At 37.2% G+C, this 17,697-nt stretch overlaps 3 protein-coding genes and 1 pseudogene across 4 annotated transcripts; 1 reads left to right on the plus strand and 3 right to left on the minus strand.

The window, feature by feature from the left end:
• The first annotated feature begins 1,243 nt into the window (after positions 1 to 1,243).
• LOC104733257 (S-protein homolog 9 pseudogene) lies at positions 1,244 to 1,705 on the plus strand (annotated as a pseudogene).
• A 973-nt stretch (positions 1,706 to 2,678) lies between these two features.
• LOC104730573 (mitochondrial carrier protein MTM1) lies at positions 2,679 to 5,858 on the minus strand. The gene is made up of 10 exons (XM_010449758.3): positions 4,978 to 5,858; positions 4,794 to 4,883; positions 4,550 to 4,678; positions 4,327 to 4,386; positions 4,069 to 4,239; positions 3,813 to 3,915; positions 3,496 to 3,587; positions 3,236 to 3,385; positions 3,091 to 3,149; positions 2,679 to 2,993 (listed from the first exon to the last, which is right to left on the minus strand). Exons 1-10 carry the CDS (start codon positions 5,254 to 5,256, stop codon positions 2,864 to 2,866), a joined length of 1,263 nt encoding a protein of 420 aa, XP_010448060.1. The 5' UTR covers positions 5,257 to 5,858; the 3' UTR covers positions 2,679 to 2,863.
• A 2,336-nt stretch (positions 5,859 to 8,194) lies between these two features.
• On the minus strand, positions 8,195 to 9,609 carry LOC104730575 (abscisic acid receptor PYL10-like). Its single transcript, XM_010449761.2, has 3 exons — positions 9,104 to 9,609; positions 8,778 to 8,996; positions 8,195 to 8,685 (listed from the first exon to the last, which is right to left on the minus strand). Exons 1-3 carry the CDS (start codon positions 9,218 to 9,220, stop codon positions 8,476 to 8,478), a joined length of 546 nt encoding a protein of 181 aa, XP_010448063.1. The 5' UTR covers positions 9,221 to 9,609; the 3' UTR covers positions 8,195 to 8,475.
• Positions 9,610 to 10,179: 570 nt separating this feature from the next.
• On the minus strand, positions 10,180 to 16,692 carry LOC104730574 (histone-lysine N-methyltransferase ATX4). 2 transcript variants are annotated; one of them, XM_019233318.2, is made up of 24 exons: positions 16,193 to 16,692; positions 15,297 to 16,110; positions 15,146 to 15,201; positions 14,862 to 15,075; positions 14,531 to 14,650; positions 14,366 to 14,434; positions 14,204 to 14,272; positions 14,027 to 14,118; positions 13,843 to 13,935; positions 13,529 to 13,664; positions 13,319 to 13,421; positions 13,130 to 13,229; positions 12,687 to 12,811; positions 12,302 to 12,447; positions 12,085 to 12,189; positions 11,857 to 11,921; positions 11,563 to 11,776; positions 11,390 to 11,476; positions 11,245 to 11,304; positions 11,069 to 11,158; positions 10,892 to 10,978; positions 10,728 to 10,802; positions 10,547 to 10,647; positions 10,180 to 10,458 (listed from the first exon to the last, which is right to left on the minus strand). In XM_019233318.2, the coding sequence occupies exons 2-24, from the start codon at positions 16,098 to 16,100 to the stop codon at positions 10,368 to 10,370; spliced, it is 3,102 nt and encodes a 1,033-aa protein (XP_019088863.1). In that variant the 5' UTR covers positions 16,101 to 16,110; positions 16,193 to 16,692; the 3' UTR covers positions 10,180 to 10,367. The 2 variants fall into 2 exon arrangements, with proteins under 2 accessions (XP_019088863.1, XP_087335782.1); XM_087479656.1 differs by having other exon boundaries at positions 14,862 to 15,068; positions 15,297 to 16,621.
• Positions 16,693 to 17,697: the final 1,005 nt, after the last annotated feature.

Raw genomic sequence — 17,697 nt, forward strand, 5'->3', positions numbered from 1 at the left:
TTGTGGAGTAAAAAAAATCAACATTGAGTTAAATAAAATATAAATTTGTAAAACTACCTGCAGAAAGATCAATATTTATCAATTACTTTTCTTTACTATTGACACTAAAACATAATTTTTATTTCTTTATTTTCATCGTTACTGAGTTTCATAATAATTTTTTGGTTATAGAGATTTAGCGAATGTCATATAAGTCTTGATCGCATCCATATATTAAAGCTTTGGAAAAGATGTAGGACAAGATGAGATTTATCTCGTAATATTTGTAAATAATTTTTAATACTCAATTTTCATTTTGAATGTTTGATATATGGTCTCTATACAAACCTTATTTGTGCAAAGACTACCTCTAATTTTTTACTCTATTCTTGACTCTAAAATAGAGTAAATGTAAAAAAATAAAGTTGAATATAGAGTAATCCTACCATTTACTCTAATTTAGAGTAAGATAGAGAGTAGAGTCAAAGCAAATGTTACTCTATAATAGAGTATTAACTTTAAAATATAGTGGGAGTTTGGAGATGCTTTTATCACAAAACAATAAAATCTAAAACAACAGAACTTTGAGGGATTTATTTACTTTAATCAAAAATATTTCATATATGTTTTGTTTATATAATTTTGTGTCAAACATTAAAAACCATATATAAAAGAACACATATTAAACATTTCTAAAATAAACTTTTCATATTAAAAAAAATTCATTTCAAAAAGATATTTCTAATTTAATATATATTATATTAAATAAAAAAAATTAAACATATCTTGCGCATGCGCAAACCTATTTCTAGTATATATATATATATGGAAAGTTCTCCAATATTGACGGATATCAAGCAGATCAAGGATGAATAAGGATTATCGAGTGCACATACCTTATCGATTGTATATTACAAATTGAAAGCTATCAAACTTTAAATCGGATTCTAAATGTCATTTACTGAAATTAGCCTCCAATGTCAGAGATCACGGTCACAAATGCATATCATTAAAGTTGAAAGTTTACTATTATCAAACTTATCTCGGGAGATCACGGTCACAAATGCATATCATTCTAAATGTCATTTGTAAAAATTAGCCTCAAAGTTAGGAATCACGGTCACAAATGCATATCATTAAAGTTGGAAACGTGCCTTAATAAGATGCAAAAATCATGAGAAAAATTGAATGCATGAACATGACCTCCTCCTATAAATCAGAACCTTCTACTTATAAGATACATCTCAGTCCTAAACGCCAAAACAAAAAACACACACACACACATATACATTGATCAAGCAAAACAATGAATTCTTTCTTGTGCTTTTTGCTTATCATTGCATTGTGTCTTGGATCGAGCAACGCGGTCTGGGAAAAAAACACTGTACATTTCAAAAATTCTCTTGGTCCACAAAACATTCTCAAAATTCATTGTGCGTCAAACGAAGATAACCTAGGCATTCATTACTTAAGCCCTGGACAAACCTATGATTTTAGTTTTCATGATAGTGCTTTGAAAACTAAATTTAATTGTGACTTGGGGCAGGGTCCTGATTTCAGATTTCATGCATCGTTTACGGCATATGAAGGTAAATTTATCATTGTTCGTTATGGTAGAAATGTTTTTTGGGAAGCTAGAGAAGAAGGAATATACCGTGCAGAGGGTAAAGAAGCGCCCAAACTAATGTACAGTTGGACCATCTAGAAATATTTATCCCTCAAATGAAGTTGGATTCATATTATTTTTCTATTATGTTCTTGTAAGATTTCTTTACCTATGAAAAATAAATTTAATCATTGCAATCCCATTTATTGAATATGCACACCTCCATATATGTGTTAATCTTGTCGTGCTTAGATATAGATCGCTGATTCAAAAGATCAATCAAACGGATTACAACGACAGATTTGAGATATGAGTTCAAGGAACTCTAAGTTTAGTTCAACAGTGTAGATATGATTCAACAAATAGGATTATTAAGTTGATGAAGTCACCAAAGAGCCTTCTTATTCCGTGAAATCAAGAGATTATGAAGCTGCCTTGTCTTACAAGAAGTTAAATAAGAGTCAAATCACTTCTTTTTTTTTAACTTTCTATCTGTGTAAATCTATTGTTTATGGAGCATATATATATGTAGGAAAAAAAAAGAGAGTTTTGATTGGCTTCTTCTTCGTTCTCTTCTTCTTCTTGGTGTTGTAGCGTTTTAATTAAACAAGCACCTACCCTTAATTCATGAACTTCCTGCAGTTTGGGGCTTTACATAAACATGACACCTTGAATTCCTCTGGCTCATCGTTCTTAAGAAGTTAAGTTCTTAAGTTCTTAAGAAGTTGAAGAGCCAAAACACATTGTCTATCAGAAAATCCTCAACAAGTGACTACGGCAAAAATGGTTCCAGATACAGTGAGCATACCTCCATTCTATTACCAGCCCGGGAGGCACACATGGCGTGATTTTACGTAGAACACTTGCAACACTGAGTACACGAGCCTTGTATTTGTTTGCATATTACACATATAGAACACTTTTACCAAATTTGACTTGCCAAAAATTACATATCAAATCCTATTTCTCAATTCTTTTATCAGAAAAAGGTCTCATTCCTTAGTAAACGATCATATTGTTGCTATCATCATCTTATGTCTTCCACTAATCACACTAAGCCAACCTAAGTCTGATGAACGATCACGCCGACATAAACCGGATTAAACATTTTAAATAGCCGGTAATAATAACTGGACAAAATTCCGGCTCATATGAAACAAGGGCTTGGAGGACTGAGCCTGTTTAACTTATTCTGTTAATTTAAAGAAAAACAAACTACAACCTAAAGCCGTATCCACATTCATGTGTTATGTGTATGAGATTTGTGACTTTGTTGGGTCATGATGAAGCGTGGTGATGCAAAACATACTTGACCACCTCGTAGAAGGAAACCACTATCCCTACCGATGGTCCTGCACGCGCCACTCGTGGACCCATTCCCATGAACAGTCCTCTCATCCCTCCATCCCTGTGTGTATGTATTTGTTGTTATGTCTTATTTCAATACAAACACAGAGCTGTTGACAAATAAAAAAATGGAATCTTTCAAATATCTATATACATACCTCCAAACCTCTACTAGTGTCTGTCGCGTCGTCATTATCAACGCCCTACCAGGATCCTTCTGAATTAATGGAAGGGACAAACATAAGTAGGGACAAAAATCTTAATAAGTATCTAGACAAGTTTCCAGAGGCAAAGCTAACAAACCTCTATCTGTCTTCTTGTTCTTGCAACGTCAAGAGGACAAGTAGCTGCAGCAGCGATACTTCCAGCTACAAAACCAGTAGAAAAGTTTGCACCGAAAACACCAAGAAGATTTGTATCATTGCCCACAACTCCTAGAAGCCTTCTTCTCATCTGTACCAACGGGGAAGGTCAAACCAAATTCACTTGGGTTATCTATTGGCTTAAACTGCCTTACAAATTCTCTGCATTGTAAACTGTTTAAAATATGTCAAAAATCTTACTGCCTCGAGGGTCCCCCACAAGATTGCTGAAAATGGAACATCACGGGCAAGCTGTGCACCCAAGCCTCTATAGAGAACACGATAGTTGTGCACTGTCACGGGGAAAAATGTATATTAAAAGACTAAACAAAACAAAAACTCTGGCTCTTAGTGTCAATGTCCACACGTATGCATCTTTGGTTGTGATTGCTAATTAAAATGGTATGCCTAAGAGAGGGAAAACTCTACTTGATTATACATGCGCTAGAGATTATGACTTCAGGATATCAAATATTTTGGCATTTCTGTGGATTGAGATGAAAGAAGAAGTAACTTACAACTACTTTCGAAGTTATTTGCCGTCCTGACTTCAGAGACTACACCAACTAGAGTTTTAAGAACTCCCGGAGGCTTCATACCACTTTTTGCTTCTTTGAATGCCTACTTAGATGAAACAGTAAATAGAATATTATCAGCAAGTCGCGCAAAGAAAGACTACAGTACTACTACACCCCAAAAAGAAAGATCTCGTCGAAAAGCATAACACACGTCTAGAGTTACAAGACTACACACATACAAAGTACAAGCCAATACCTGCATACGCGTTCTTGCAAGGTCAATTGGATAGCACACTGTACAAGCTAACGACCGCGCTAAGGACCCTGCCACAACAGGCACACACCATGTCGTAGCAGGAGCTTTCTCTCGAGATATTTTTTCCAACCGGTTGCGAAACAAATCATAGAATGGGAGATACATCCCAACCTGTGCAAAACTTACGAGTTCAGTAATCCATAGTCTATCCAAACAAACAAACAAACAAATCCCGCAACTATAAACAAAAGAGCATACCATGGGAACAGCTACGGCAAGACCAGCATTAGTCCCTCTCCAGAGTCGTGACAGTCCCTCCTGCATCAGGCCTTGCGTTAGGATATAGAGAAATAGGAAGATTCTAGCTAAAAACCATGCCACATACCCAAAACAAACACCTCAAATAGCTAATTATACCATCTTCTTTTATCTTTGCTAGACTTTAAACAAGATATAAAGAAAATGAGTTCCACAAGCTCACCTGTCGTATGATCTTGGTGAAGACATCAAATGTTCCTTTGTACTGAAAACAATCCGGCGGGCAAATAGAAACAGTACCTTGAACACCAGCCCGTGAACATGAAGGAGAACATCTCAAGTCTGCAAACATCTAAACCCAAAAAAACGAAAAAATTTTACAAAAACTTGGCAGTGAAAATATAGAAAGTATCAACCTTCAAAACAACTCTCCCACAACAACAACAACAGAGAATTCAGACACATACCATGTTTGGTCCAAAAAATGCCATGCGTCCAATGGAGCTACTGAGTGGGTGAGAGTAAGACAACCCGGCGGCTTGAGCTTGTAATCGAGTCTGATAAACAAATCACAGTATAAAAACATTAAAAACAAAAAAAGTTCCCCGGCGGCTAATCAACACAACAACTGAAAAAAAAACAATCTCATACCTTGACAACGTCGAGAGGATTTAAAGTAACGGCGGATAAAACCGCAGCTCCGGCGGCTGAGAAAACCCTTCCCGTAAATCCTAGATCGTTCTTCGACGAACCCTTGTCCAACTGAGGCGGAGGAGAAGCTATACCAAATCTTCTCACATCATCATCTCTTATTCCATCAGCCGAATCAATGATGGAAAAATCACGGCTTTCTATAGCTGCCGGAGACGAAGACGACGACGACATTTCAGAAGCAACCCAAATATTCTCCGGGCGCTCTGCCTCTACCATGTTTAAGATTCTTCTTCTGTATTTTTACCCGAGAATCCTCGGTAGAGAGACGAAGCAGAGGTTTTTGATTCAATCAAAAAGCTTCGATTTGAAGCTAATAGGAAAATTTCTGATTTTTTTAGGATTTAGAGGAAGAAAAGGTTTAATTTTTATTTTTCCAGATTCCTTGGAGAAGAGGGAAAAAAAGAAAAACAAGAGGAGAGAATAGGGCAAACCAGAGCCACAAAGGAAAAACACTGGAGACTTCAGTGGGTAGCCACACAGCAGAAGAAACCCTAAAAACTACTCAACGCGGCGTTTTTAGAAGATTCTACACGCCTTAAATCTAACCGAACCAAACCGAGAGATGTCGATTTCGGTTTTGGTTGAACCAATTGAAATATTCTACCAATGCCAGTTACCACGTTGTCAATCGAAATTAGGCTTCAAAGAAAAAAAAAACAGATTATTTTCTTATTTTAGTCAACAAGTACAAAACTTAACCAAGGCCATTGAATTGAACGAGAGGATTTTCGAATTTGTAAGAGGCTCTCTCGCCACAATATATAATGCTTTCGCTATGGTACTTTAAGGCTTTAACAAAAGTATTATTATTTGGTGGTGAAGAGTGGCGATCAACAACGTGTTGATATGAAGAGTCCACCACGTAATATATTTTTCTGTACCGACTCAAACCGTGTGTTTTAACTTTTTCGGTTATGTTAAACCAGTTGAATAAATAGCGAAATTAGGCAAACAAGAGCCGGTCCTCTTTTTTGTTCTGTCAGCAAATTTGGGTCATTGACTCATCGCGAAAGCCACTGAATTTAGAATTTTCGATTTTTCGGGGCTCCACGTTTTTTATAATTCTTTCTTTTGATGCCGTGGAAGTAATTTGGTGGTGAGGAGGCCTTAAGAGTGGCAATCCACGTGTCCTTGATTCCACCAAGTACACCTCGTTATGTTTTTTGTGTACCGACTCATCAGAACCGTGTGTTTATCTCCATTTTTTCTTCATTTATTTATTTAATGGTTGGCTGTTAGATGGACTTATTGGGTCACTCGATTTATATTCATTTTAGTCATCAAATTTTCAGAATCGTGAGGTGTTCACATATTGGAGAGAGATAGAAAAAAGAACTTGTCAATAGGTGGTATCTAAGAGCTATCATTCGCGGATTTTATTATGGCACAAAAAGAATAAAGACAAATCATATGGTTAGGAACAATAGATGATTCGAAGACTCTCTCTACACGAGTCATGGCAATACATATCCAGTTACGACATCATTCTAAGAAAAGCACCAAACAAAGTCGGAATCGGTGGCTCAAAATTATAGGATAAGATTAGCAAGAAAAACCTTCCTGCGTACGTCGACCAATACAAAAAAAAAAATAGAGGTTCATGAGAACGTGATTGAGTCTATTGCAATCCTATTTCTTGGTTGGATCAGATTATTCACTAATGGCTACTTTTACTGCTATTGCTATATATCGTCATCTTTGTGTCTCCACTTATTACGTATACGTACCCTCCGAAAACACATGTATCAAGAGGAAGATAAATAGAAAAGTAACTTGATCATTTGTAAAACATCAGTCAAAGTTGAAAAACGTAGTCGAAGTAGTGCTCTATATATATTCTCGACAATCGAATCATGCTTTTAGGAAAAAAATTTCTAACAAAGATATGTCATAATTAAGTTTATGACAATCGAATCATAATTAAGTTTGCTTTGCTCCTTGTCTCTACCTTCATGATCTGTTTAGATATGATCGCTTTTTAAAGGATTTTAGTTAGACGTAATGAGACGCATCAGTCGTCGTCGTCGCATCTGGGAGTTTTTGTTTGAGTCTCTATGAACATCTATGAGTGCTCTTTGCTTGCCGGGTTATGATGTCCTTGTTCTCGAGAGATTGGCTCTTACCATGATAGGAGGAGGTAGGTGTTATCTACGGGTTGGCCGTGGGCGGCCATGTTAAACCGCATGCGCAGGTGTTTCAGAAGAAGAAATTTCTCGGCTATCTTATTTCTTTCATATTTAAGGTTTTGCCTTGTTATCTCTGCTCTTTGTTTAAGGATTCGTCCTCTTTCGATTTGGTTTCGATATTATCTGTTTGTATATCTAGCTCAGTTTATGGTTTCCCTTCGATAGGGCTTAGTTTCCAGGGATTTCCTTTTCCTTCGGCAGTTGACTCTGAGGACTTCTAGTTGTCCGCCAGCTTAAACGTCTCTCTTTTGGGCATATGTAATCTTGGTTCCAAAACATGTTCTAATAAAATTCAAGATGACAAAAAAAAAAAAAAAAGTTTCTAACAAAGAAGATTTAAGGTCACTATTATAAATCACTATCTTGCGACAGGAAAGAAAAAGATCACTATCTAGAAAACGACAGTATCACGTGATCACATTCACACTATCTAGTGATCAAAAGATGACACAGTTTGTGATATTTTCTTACCATACTATTATTTCAACTACTTTTACTATTTCGAGAACGCGAAGATAGCAATAAACCGAAGAAAAATGCAAACAATAAACAACGTGGACAAAAAAAAAATTATACAATGGATTTGGCAGCTTTTTGAGGCAGTCATTATCAACAAACCTAATCCACAAAGCTCCTTTTACCATTTTTTGACTTCCATGCCTATTGGTTTGTAGAATTACAATATTTGTAGGGACCGACGTCTAGTATGTAAGACAAAAAAATTAGTTGAGTCCATTACTCGAGACTAGAGTATTGTTGTACTAGAGTATTTTATTTTCTCTATTTCTTTTGTACTATACAAGAGTATTATATATGTTTAGGAAGAAGTTGTATATTATTTTGTTTTTTTAACGTACATACTATACTTTTGATTGGTCGAGAAAACCATATAAGTTCCAAGGAAAAAACCACCATGTATTATTAAATTTGTAAGAATACAAGAAAAATATCAAACACAATGAAAAATATCTAGGATAATATGTCATGTATATTTAAAATAGATGAAAAAAGAAGAATCTTATATAGAAACATTTACAAATTCCAAATATTATCAAGTTCAAATAATTTACAAAAAAACCAACAAAATGGAGAAAGGAACAAAAAGATATATAGCATAGACTTACAAAAACACATCACTATTTATAAAAAGGAAGATTATTTGAAAAAAAAATGTTCATCTCTCCTTCACCTTTGGAAGCTTCTTCTTCATCCATTTCCCCTTTTGTGAATACTTTCTTATCCAACCCAATCATACTGTCTCAATAGATTCTGCTCCTAAACGCTCAGAGACATCTGCTAAAGATTTGAGATTGCACTGAATCAAAGCCTCCACGAAGAAACAAGTCTCCTCCTCTGTGTTACCTTCCGGCACGTCCACCACGAACGACTCAATCACCAATGTCCCTGCTCTTCCCTCTATCGTCTCGGCCGGGTGCAACGAAATGATTGAGGAATAGTTCTGGTCGGTTGGATAAAAGAACAGATTAAGCTTAAGACACAAAAACCATAATTAACCTTTTCGGGAGAAAACTACAAATAGTACGTAGTTACCTTGAGTCTGTGATCACCACCGAGGATTCTAACGGAGAGGATGTGTTGATCATCATCAAGAAACTCTAACCTCTCGGTGCTTTTAGTAGCTGGTAAACCAGATCTCACATCAACTTCTCTAACAGTACCAATCTCAAGCTTCTTCCCTTGAACCACACACCTACTAATAAAAGGTTTGTATTTTTGTGGTTGATCGAATCTCCTCACAAGTGACCACACCTTTTTTTATAAACACACCAAAAAAAAAACAGTAAACATCTCAAAAATCGAATCTTTAACGGTACAGCAGCATATCTGAAATCGATTAGAGAAAGGTCAAAACTTACGAGATGAAGAGGAGCGTTGATATGTTTTACAAGCGTAGAGCTGCACTGATTCTCTAAAAGCTCGTGACTATGGTGTCTCTTGATGTACTCGCTCTCTATCTCGTCACCGTTCATCATTCTTCTCTCACACACCCAATAGAGAAAAAACAGAGACAGAGACAGAGAATGAAAGAACGGGAAAAAAAAAAACAGACAAGATCCAATCTAGGGAAGAATGAATCTGTCAACGTCGGAGATCTGAACCAGAGTATCGCCGGCTATAGATTGGTCGCCGTCTTTGCGAAGGAGATAGTAATAAATAAAACGACCTCAACCAACTAAAAGTGGACTATCTCTCACTCCGAATATTCGTATTTATTCAGAAAAGACGCATCTAATTGGACAGAACCAAATATTTATATGATATTTTTGCACTAAAGACAAAACCCACAGTTGGGGTCGGGGAGACAATTTAATAAGCACCTCTGCTATTTAAATGTAATCACGGTACTGCCATTTTACATGTCGGCCTCTCTAGTCTCTATTCTCTACTCTTTAGTAGTAGGAGGATGAAGATTAGGATTAGGAGGATGCTCATTCATTTTAACTTATCCTCATTCATTTTAACTTATCTGTATTCCCATTTTTTTGGGATAAGTTAAAATGAGCATCATGTTTCCATCAATTGGGCCGGGATAAACCTTACAGTGCTTAAAAGCCCATTACGATATATTTTAGGCGCGCGCGCACACACAGTGACACAACAACTCGTCTGACGTGGCACTCTTTGACGATGAGAAAAGAAAGACAAACGCACAGATTCATGAACCGGTGAAAACAAATCAATTCGTAATTCGCGGTATAATCGTGTAGTAAACCGATGGTTAAAGGGTGAAACGGTTATATATAACAATTGGAATTATCTCTGTTACTTATTCTTCTACTTACTGTATTATAGTTATTTAGTCAATAAGGGTATGTTGGACGTGTAGATAGCTTATGGAGCTGTAAAAGGAGCAGATTTATGAAATGAAGGGTCTCAAAAGTCTCTCCTCCTTATTTGGACGATGACACAAAAGACCAACTATGGAAGTGAATGAATGAAATTGGACTTTTCCAGGAAATGGTGAAACGAATGAGTTGTTGTCTATACAGAGGCGCAGAATAGAATAAGAGCTAAAATCACTTTTTGATCTTTCTATCACCTATAAATCTAGTGTTTAAAGAGCAAAACATATATATAGAAAAAAAAAGAGAACCTTGCTTTTGCGTCTTCTTCATGGTGTTAGTTCATGAACTTCCTGCAGTTGGGGGCTTTACATAAGCATCGCACCTTGAATTCATCTGGCTCGTCTGGATCAAATAAGTAATCATACCTGCCAAAACAATACAACCCATTTCCTTAAACTATGATAATCATCAGCTTTAGATTGAAGAATAGTGTAATAGAAATGTCTAGTGTACGTTAACTCCTTTTCCACAGCTACATTGGTCTTGGCGATGAGGACAATTCTGCTTTCCTCATCTCCTACGCTCATGATCCTTGCATAGCAATTTGGCGTACACTGCACCACGTATCACGGTTTAGGCTTCAAAGTCTCTAAATCTAACATAAAACGTCAAAAATCTAATCCATGCTGCTTACCGAATGGTTGATGAGCCGAGCTATGTTCCCTTTATCTGTAGCATCAACCACTACTTCCTCACTGATCTTGAACAGCTGCAACAAAATCAATTCCCTTGGTTCAGAGAGATAGAGAGAGAAAGAGACAATATGTGGAGATAAGACAATAAACTATTTCAACTCACATAGCAATCCTTCCCTACTCTACGATACCGTGCTTCTCTCAAGTCTGCAATGCTACCTCTCACCTGTTCCCCTCTGTACTCAAGAACCTGAAATACAATAGCATCTCTCAACAGTCAAACACTCCTCTCATCCCAAATAGACAAAACCAAAATTCACAAATGGGTGCGCCTTCGAACCATTTCTCCTTCTTGGATATTTCTTCTTGCGAATAGACCCCATCCATGTATTCCAGATCGCCCAAAGCAGACACGGTCCATTTCTGTCCTCTGTCGAGTGAAATATTACTTGTTAGATTTGACAATACCAAAAGATGAAAACCTGCAATCGCTTTCAAACATCAGAGAATGCTTGCCTGCAAGTGGTGAAGTCGTTCCCTGAAAGAAGAAAACGATTTGGGTTCTTCCGGCACATGCTACACGTAATACAACCCAAAACTGTCAGATCCAAGACAATAGTTAGAGAAACGGAGTAGGACTACTGCATGGAAACTTTCTTACCCTCAATGTATTTAGAGTTTGGATTGCTGCTGATGGATGGTGGTGTGGTCCCCTTGTGTGGTGAGGGATTGCTTCTTCTTCACTCCTCTGCAAAAACCAAGATCAGCCTAGTAGACAAAGGGATGGGCAATGGAAGATACAGACTTTTTGAGGATTAACACCCAAAATAATACCTTCTTGCTATTAGTCTTTCTTTTAAATACTCGACAACGAGCAGCAGAAAATGGATCACATGTAACGGTATCCTCTGTGGGTGACTCTTCATCGTCTTCTCTGATTGCTGAAATAAGCCGGGAACCGCCTTTCTTCTTGTTTTGGACAACACTTTTTGCAGAGAAGACCCGTGAAGGAGTTTGTATAATTAAGCCATTATCTGGGTTTGGAGACCTACACACCAAAGAAAAATACAAAAGATAACTCAGAACCTAACATCCAACGCTTCTTGAAAGAGAATTAGGGGAATTTACCTGTGATAAGCACAATAGGACACCATCTTTGTTATCTGCCGACCATTTTTCTCCAAGCAGTGCAACTACATACATATAGCATGAAAATATGTCTATTTAAAACGAGTAAAACATTATATTGCAAAGAACAGAACACTAAGTCCTTAAAAAGTTGAAGAGGCAAAACACATTGTCTATCTGAAACCTCCACAATAACAGCAAAGATGGTTCTAGATACAGTGAGCATACCTCCATTCTATAACCAGCTCGGGAGGCACACATGGCGTGATAATATGTGGAACACTTGCAACACTGAGTACACGAGCCGTGTATTTGTTTGCATATTACACATATCTGAAATCCATCAAAACACAGAAGATTTTTGAATTTTAGCTTTGTTCACAGGCATTAGTGAACAGTACTTTCGAGTGCATCTGAAATAAAACACAGTTACAATAAAACTAACCTTCACAAAATTACTTGATGGAATACTCAATATCCCAACAGCTGGTTCCATTTTTTCTTCACTTGCAAAACATACTTCAGGCTGAAACCAAGCACACGTCACATGAACCCACAACGTTTCCACATCAGTTGGCTTCAATGCACCTCCTATCATCATTGAAAACGACGTCGAGCCATACACATTGTTACCATATGTTCGATAAAGACTATATCTTGTCAGGGAAATAGGTAGTTGAATATACTTTGTGAAGCCATCTTTGAAGGAAATATGTGAACGAGCCACAAGGAAAGCAATACTTTCAGAGAGGAAACTTTTAACTAGTTGTAGCATTTTAACTCAGACGGTGAAGCTAATACCATGTCAAATACAAAATCAAAAGGCCTACCTTTTACAGGGCAGAGGCAGCACTCCCGCTTAATATCTGGTTTCTCGCATGCTTTACAGACCCATGAGGTGAAATCACGAACATGTCTAGCGCCATAGCATTCCTGATGCACTGCTATTTGGCATCTGACGAGAAAAATTGAGAAAGAAAGAAACATCTTAAGTTGCTGATTAATAATGATAACAGATGATGTTTCAAAAGTCGCCTTTAAGTACTCCATGGAACATATCCATCTTCTGTTTGCCAAAAGGGTATTACATGAAAGCTAAAATGGTAACCTCTGGCTGAATATCTCATCTACTGTAATTGTAAAAAAATCTATCTTACACAGTCCATGTGAGTCAAAGATTGGACGCAGAAATATTATTATAAATACAAGTTCCATTAAGTAAATGTTTCCAAAAAGACTTCAGAGTTCAGAGTAAATAAAGAATAAACAGTACCTGTTGCAGATAATAATCTTGTTGTAGTCCCAATCTTCAACCCATCTGCAAACTGCACATCGTTCTGTTGTCCACTTCGCATTGACCGGCTCATATGTCTCTGTCAACAATGAAAGGAAATTCCAACATACATCAGATTAGTACTTGAAACTTTGCAACATGTTAACAAGATTTCATTTCCTTTCATACCTGCTAGAAAAGCAAGTAATCTCTGCTTTCTCTGCTTTATGGAGGGTCGTTTAGGAACTTTAGCTGCTGTAGCATTTGCATGTAACTCTGCTAAATTCAGCATCTGCGGAGTAAGGAAATGGTGTCAGTTTACTTTTAAGTAAGTCAGATACAACTCAGAAGTAAGAAGCCAATATCACTGAAAGAAACCATAAGAGTAAATGTACAAACCCATTCTTCTAGTGACAGCTTCGAGCTTTTGACTTTCACACTGGTCTTCCAATTTTTTGACTTTGATCCGGTATGCCTTTCCCATTCACTAAGTGCTTTCCTTTTAGGCCCACAGGAGCCACACTTACACACCACTCTGTAAATAAACAACATGGAGTAAGACACTCTGAAATTCATTCATCAAAGAGACCTGAACATCTAGCGAAAGTAAACTGCAATCTCTAAAGTTTCTTGCTTTGAATAAAGTTTTAAAAAATAACCCAAGGCGAGAACTTGTAGGGATGTAAGGAAAAGATAAAATGGTATCTGCTTACAAATGGAGCCTCGGGAAATAAATTCCTTCTACTCCAGCGCATACAACAGTAACCTTGTCAGGAAGAACCATCTGACCATCGCCTTTGCTAAGTCTGTACCAGAAAACTCCCAAATTTAGACATTTGGCAATCAAAAGGCAGTTGTTGCTAAAACAATAACAAAAGTTAAGAAAACGAGGCTTACTTTGACTTTGAGTTTTGATTTTCTGAATCTGATAGTTCAAAGTTAAATTTAGCTCTGCAAGTACGACAGTAGTAATCTGTTTCCCCCAAATCCTTCAGACCACAAAATGAGCTTGATCTCAACACACGCAAACAGATGAGAATAGGGTAGCCTTGATGAAATAAAAAATTAACATACCTTTAGATGCTTATCTGATATTTGGTCACACTCTCCGTGTACCCAGACTTTACAACCATCACAGCGCACCTAATTTACAACACAGATATCAAAAGTCAAAACAGAAAACAAGCAAAACCTGAAGCTACACCACTATAGAACCTAATATTTTTCATTTCATACCCAGATTTGACGGTCCAAATGATTCCTTATCTTCTTACATATACCACAAATGTGTTTTGATTTTATCAACTGCAACAACAACGAAAATAGGCTTACACGTTGCAACCATTTCTGCATCACTTACAACTAAACTAAGCATAGTCACAGAACAGGGATCCTACATACCCTTGAACATGGTTTACACAACAATTTATCTCCAGATTTAATTTTTTTTGCCATCTCAAAAGAAATGATCGTTCCACATCCTACACATTCCAGTGGATTTCCGTACTTTTTTAACAGCCTCTGCAAAACATAAGTTAATTAGATACGTTGCCCAAATTGTAGGTAATTTCCACAAAAGGATATAAGATAGACAGCCATATAAAAGTTGACCAATAGGTATGGAATTAAAATCTGCGCAGCCTTTTGGGAACTAGAACAAAACCAACCAATGTACATGTTAACAATAAAAATGATCCCCCTGAACAACGAACTCACAGACAGAGAAACTTGCCTGGCTTGGAGCATTTTTACCGAGATCCTGATTTGGGACGGCGGTCTCTTGAATCCATCCGTAGAAAGAATCGTCAAAAGCAGGGTTACCAGCAGCCAAGTGAATATCATGCATCAACTTCTCCGTGAATCCCTGATCTGCCAAAAATGCTTCCTCCAGTGCCATCTGAAAATTTCGAGGGTTGCACCCTTGCAGTTCAGACTGTTCCTGGAACCTGAATAAGTATCTATTAAGCACTAATCCACATTTAAGACAATCTTCTTCTGATAATTCAAGAGACCCACCTGGCAACATAGTCCACAAAAGGGAAGATCATCCCTCTCCTCACCCATGCATAGTCCTGCTTACATTAAACCAACAGTCAGAAATAAATAAAAAAACTCAAAACAAGGCAAGATCCATATTTGGAAATCTATTTAATTTGTCTCTCCGTACCCTTTCATTCTCGTTCCCAGAGTGACCAAAGAAGACAACACAGGCAGCATCGGGTATACAAGAACGCAAAACAAGCTCGGGTGCTTGAGTCATTGGATCAATAACAATAGCCGGCCAAAACGGTTCCTTTTTCCCAGATTTAGCCCAAACTAAGTCTCCTGAATAAAAGTTCTCTGGCCCATAAGAACCATCTTTCTTCATAATCTTCTTGTCATCATCTTCCCTCGGTCTGTCAACACGAGCCTCACCACGTTCCTTGTGAAACATTGTTTCTTTATACAATGCACTGTTATACTTACGGCTCCTATCAAGCTGCTTGTTTTTCAAATTACCAACTTTAGAACCCCGAAAGCTACTAACTTTATCATTCCTGCACTCTACTACGTCTTCCTCCAAATCATCACAATCACTTTTGCTATCTTTTCTCCAATTCTCGAGCACCGAATCATTGAATCGAGAAGGAAGCACCTGAATCCTTCCCCTAGATGTCCGAACAAGCGGTGGGCGAGAGACTTCAGCCGGAGGAGGATCCCTCACAGAGCCGGAATCTTCTGATCTTCTTCTCGTCGACATTGACGACTCTTCTTGTACCTCAACAGGTTTAATTTCAGAGCACCATGAAGCAGAGACTGCACCAGGAACAATCCCGGCGGCGATTTCTCCGAGAAGATTGAGAGGGTAGTAGTGACCACCTCCACCTCCCAAGTTGGTCTTTCTCTTCTTCCTGGACTCGTTCGACGAGTTACCGAGTTTGCACCGTTTCAAACTCGGTATCTGGGTTTTAAATTTCCGTTTGATAATCATAATCTCTTAACTAAAAAAAATCCACAGAACCCAAATTAGAGTATCAGTAACTAAAACATTTCCAAAATCCCAAATTGGTAGCAAACCCTAACCTAGACCCCAATTCCGATGCTCAAAGACGAAGAGAAGTCGTCCGTCGTCTCTGACCCAGAACTGAAAATCGCAAACCAGTCGTATCAAACAAGGAAAGCTGAGCTTTAAAAAAAAAATGGAAGAAGAGAGACGTTTGGCACGAATGAGAGAGCAGAACGAGAAAGTGATAGAGAGAGAGAGAGAGAGAGAGAGAGAGAGAGAGAGAGAGATCTGTTCCTAACTTCTCTCGCTCTCTATATCCAGAAGAAGAAAAAAAACCCAATTTTTAAAAATAAAAATGCGTCCTTTCTTATGATTTGGATGATGAAACAGGAAGAAATGTTGTGAAGGATTGTTCTGAAATCGAAAGATTGAAAATTTCGGATTTTTTTTTTAATTGTTCTGTGTAAAGAAAAAAAGAGATTTTTAGAGAGAGAAAGGCGTGAGACAGAGATGAAGAGAGAGAGAGAGAGAGAAGACGCAGAAGAAGTGGGTGTCGTTTTGATCGGCGTCACACCCTTCTGAATAGCGTGACTGAATGAATTATGTGCACATTATACTGTGGTTAAGCTAACCTGCGCAGCATCCCCCCACGCTTTTTTTTTTCATTCTTCTTCTTCTTCCTCGTTTCTTTGTCTTCTCAAAAACCAATTCAAAGATCGTGTTTTTTTATTAGTTGTTATTCTTAATTTGATAGTATCAAAATCAGATTGCTGTATTTTTTTTTTTTCGTGAGGTGCCAATTCAAAGATATTTGGGAGCTGTAATGGAAGTTACATAGTACGGCTACGACAGTGTTATTATGTACTTCTTACGTTTTGGGTTTTTTAGTATGATTACAACCACTACCAACAAAAAAATTCGAAGATATATATAAGCAAAACTTTCGATCCATGAAACGCTCCTTTTACACTCATGTAAAAATTATTTTGTTCTCTGTTCTGCTTAGTTTATGCACCGGTGAGTGAGGTTGATGGAAGAAACACAGCTACAAAATGGAAAAGAAACCAAACAAAAAATTAGAGATTGAAAAGTTTCCCACCAATTTTTTCACAACTCTTATAAGGGGTATTTACGTAATAATCCAAATTGTCTGGTGTGTTTTTTTCCCGGTTTAGAACAAACCGAGAACTTCTGTGTGTTTTTTTTTCTTAAAAAAAAAAAGAAAACCCTCCCAATCATCTTCGTTGATTTGATATGTTTACCAGTAAACATAAGTTCTGTGATATGGTATTTAAACAAGGTTTTGGATTATTTCTCAATGGGGTAATTTAAGGTTTGGGCTGATTCTTGGCTCCCAATACATATTCTTGGGTCTTCATCGCAAAGCATTTATATAAAGTGCATATATTATTCAAGAAGGGTTGCAAAAACAAAGATTATTGAAAAAGTTCACTTTCCGATTGATCAAAATATCATCTTAACTATGCGATTGACTTCAGCTTCGTGTTCTAGTATAACTTATAAAGTATCTTAACCTGATCACTTGGTTTTATTATATGCATTGGACAACCACACACATTAC

This window comes from Camelina sativa, chromosome 12 (assembly GCF_030686135.1).
Source record: "Camelina sativa cultivar CO46 ecotype springtype chromosome 12, ASM3068613v1".
NCBI classification, from domain to species: Eukaryota; Viridiplantae; Streptophyta; class Magnoliopsida; order Brassicales; family Brassicaceae; genus Camelina; species Camelina sativa.

Coding starts and splice junctions, on each gene's coding strand:
- LOC104730573 (XM_010449758.3), bottom strand. CDS start 5,256: ATGGTAGAGGCAGAGCGCCCGGAGAATATTTGGGTTGCTTCTGAAATG. Junction 4,884..4,977: donor ATCCTCTCGACGTTGTCAAG/GTATGAGATTGT, acceptor TTTGTTTATCAG/ACTCGATTACAAGCTCAAGC. Junction 4,679..4,793: donor CATTTTTTGGACCAAACATG/GTATGTGTCTGA, acceptor TTTTGGGTTTAG/ATGTTTGCAGACTTGAGATG.
- LOC104730575 (XM_010449761.2), bottom strand. CDS start 9,220: ATGATGAACGGTGACGAGATAGAGAGCGAGTACATCAAGAGACACCAT. Junction 8,997..9,103: donor TCAACGCTCCTCTTCATCTC/GTAAGTTTTGAC, acceptor TTATAAAAAAAG/GTGTGGTCACTTGTGAGGAG. Junction 8,686..8,777: donor GTGGTGATCACAGACTCAAG/GTAACTACGTAC, acceptor CCAACCGACCAG/AACTATTCCTCAATCATTTC.
- LOC104730574 (XM_019233318.2), bottom strand. CDS start 16,100: ATGATTATCAAACGGAAATTTAAAACCCAGATACCGAGTTTGAAACGG. Junction 14,273..14,365: donor ATTTGGACCGTCAAATCTGG/GTATGAAATGAA, acceptor GTTGTAAATTAG/GTGCGCTGTGATGGTTGTAA. Junction 12,190..12,301: donor CATCAAGTAATTTTGTGAAG/GTTAGTTTTATT, acceptor GATGGATTTCAG/ATATGTGTAATATGCAAACA.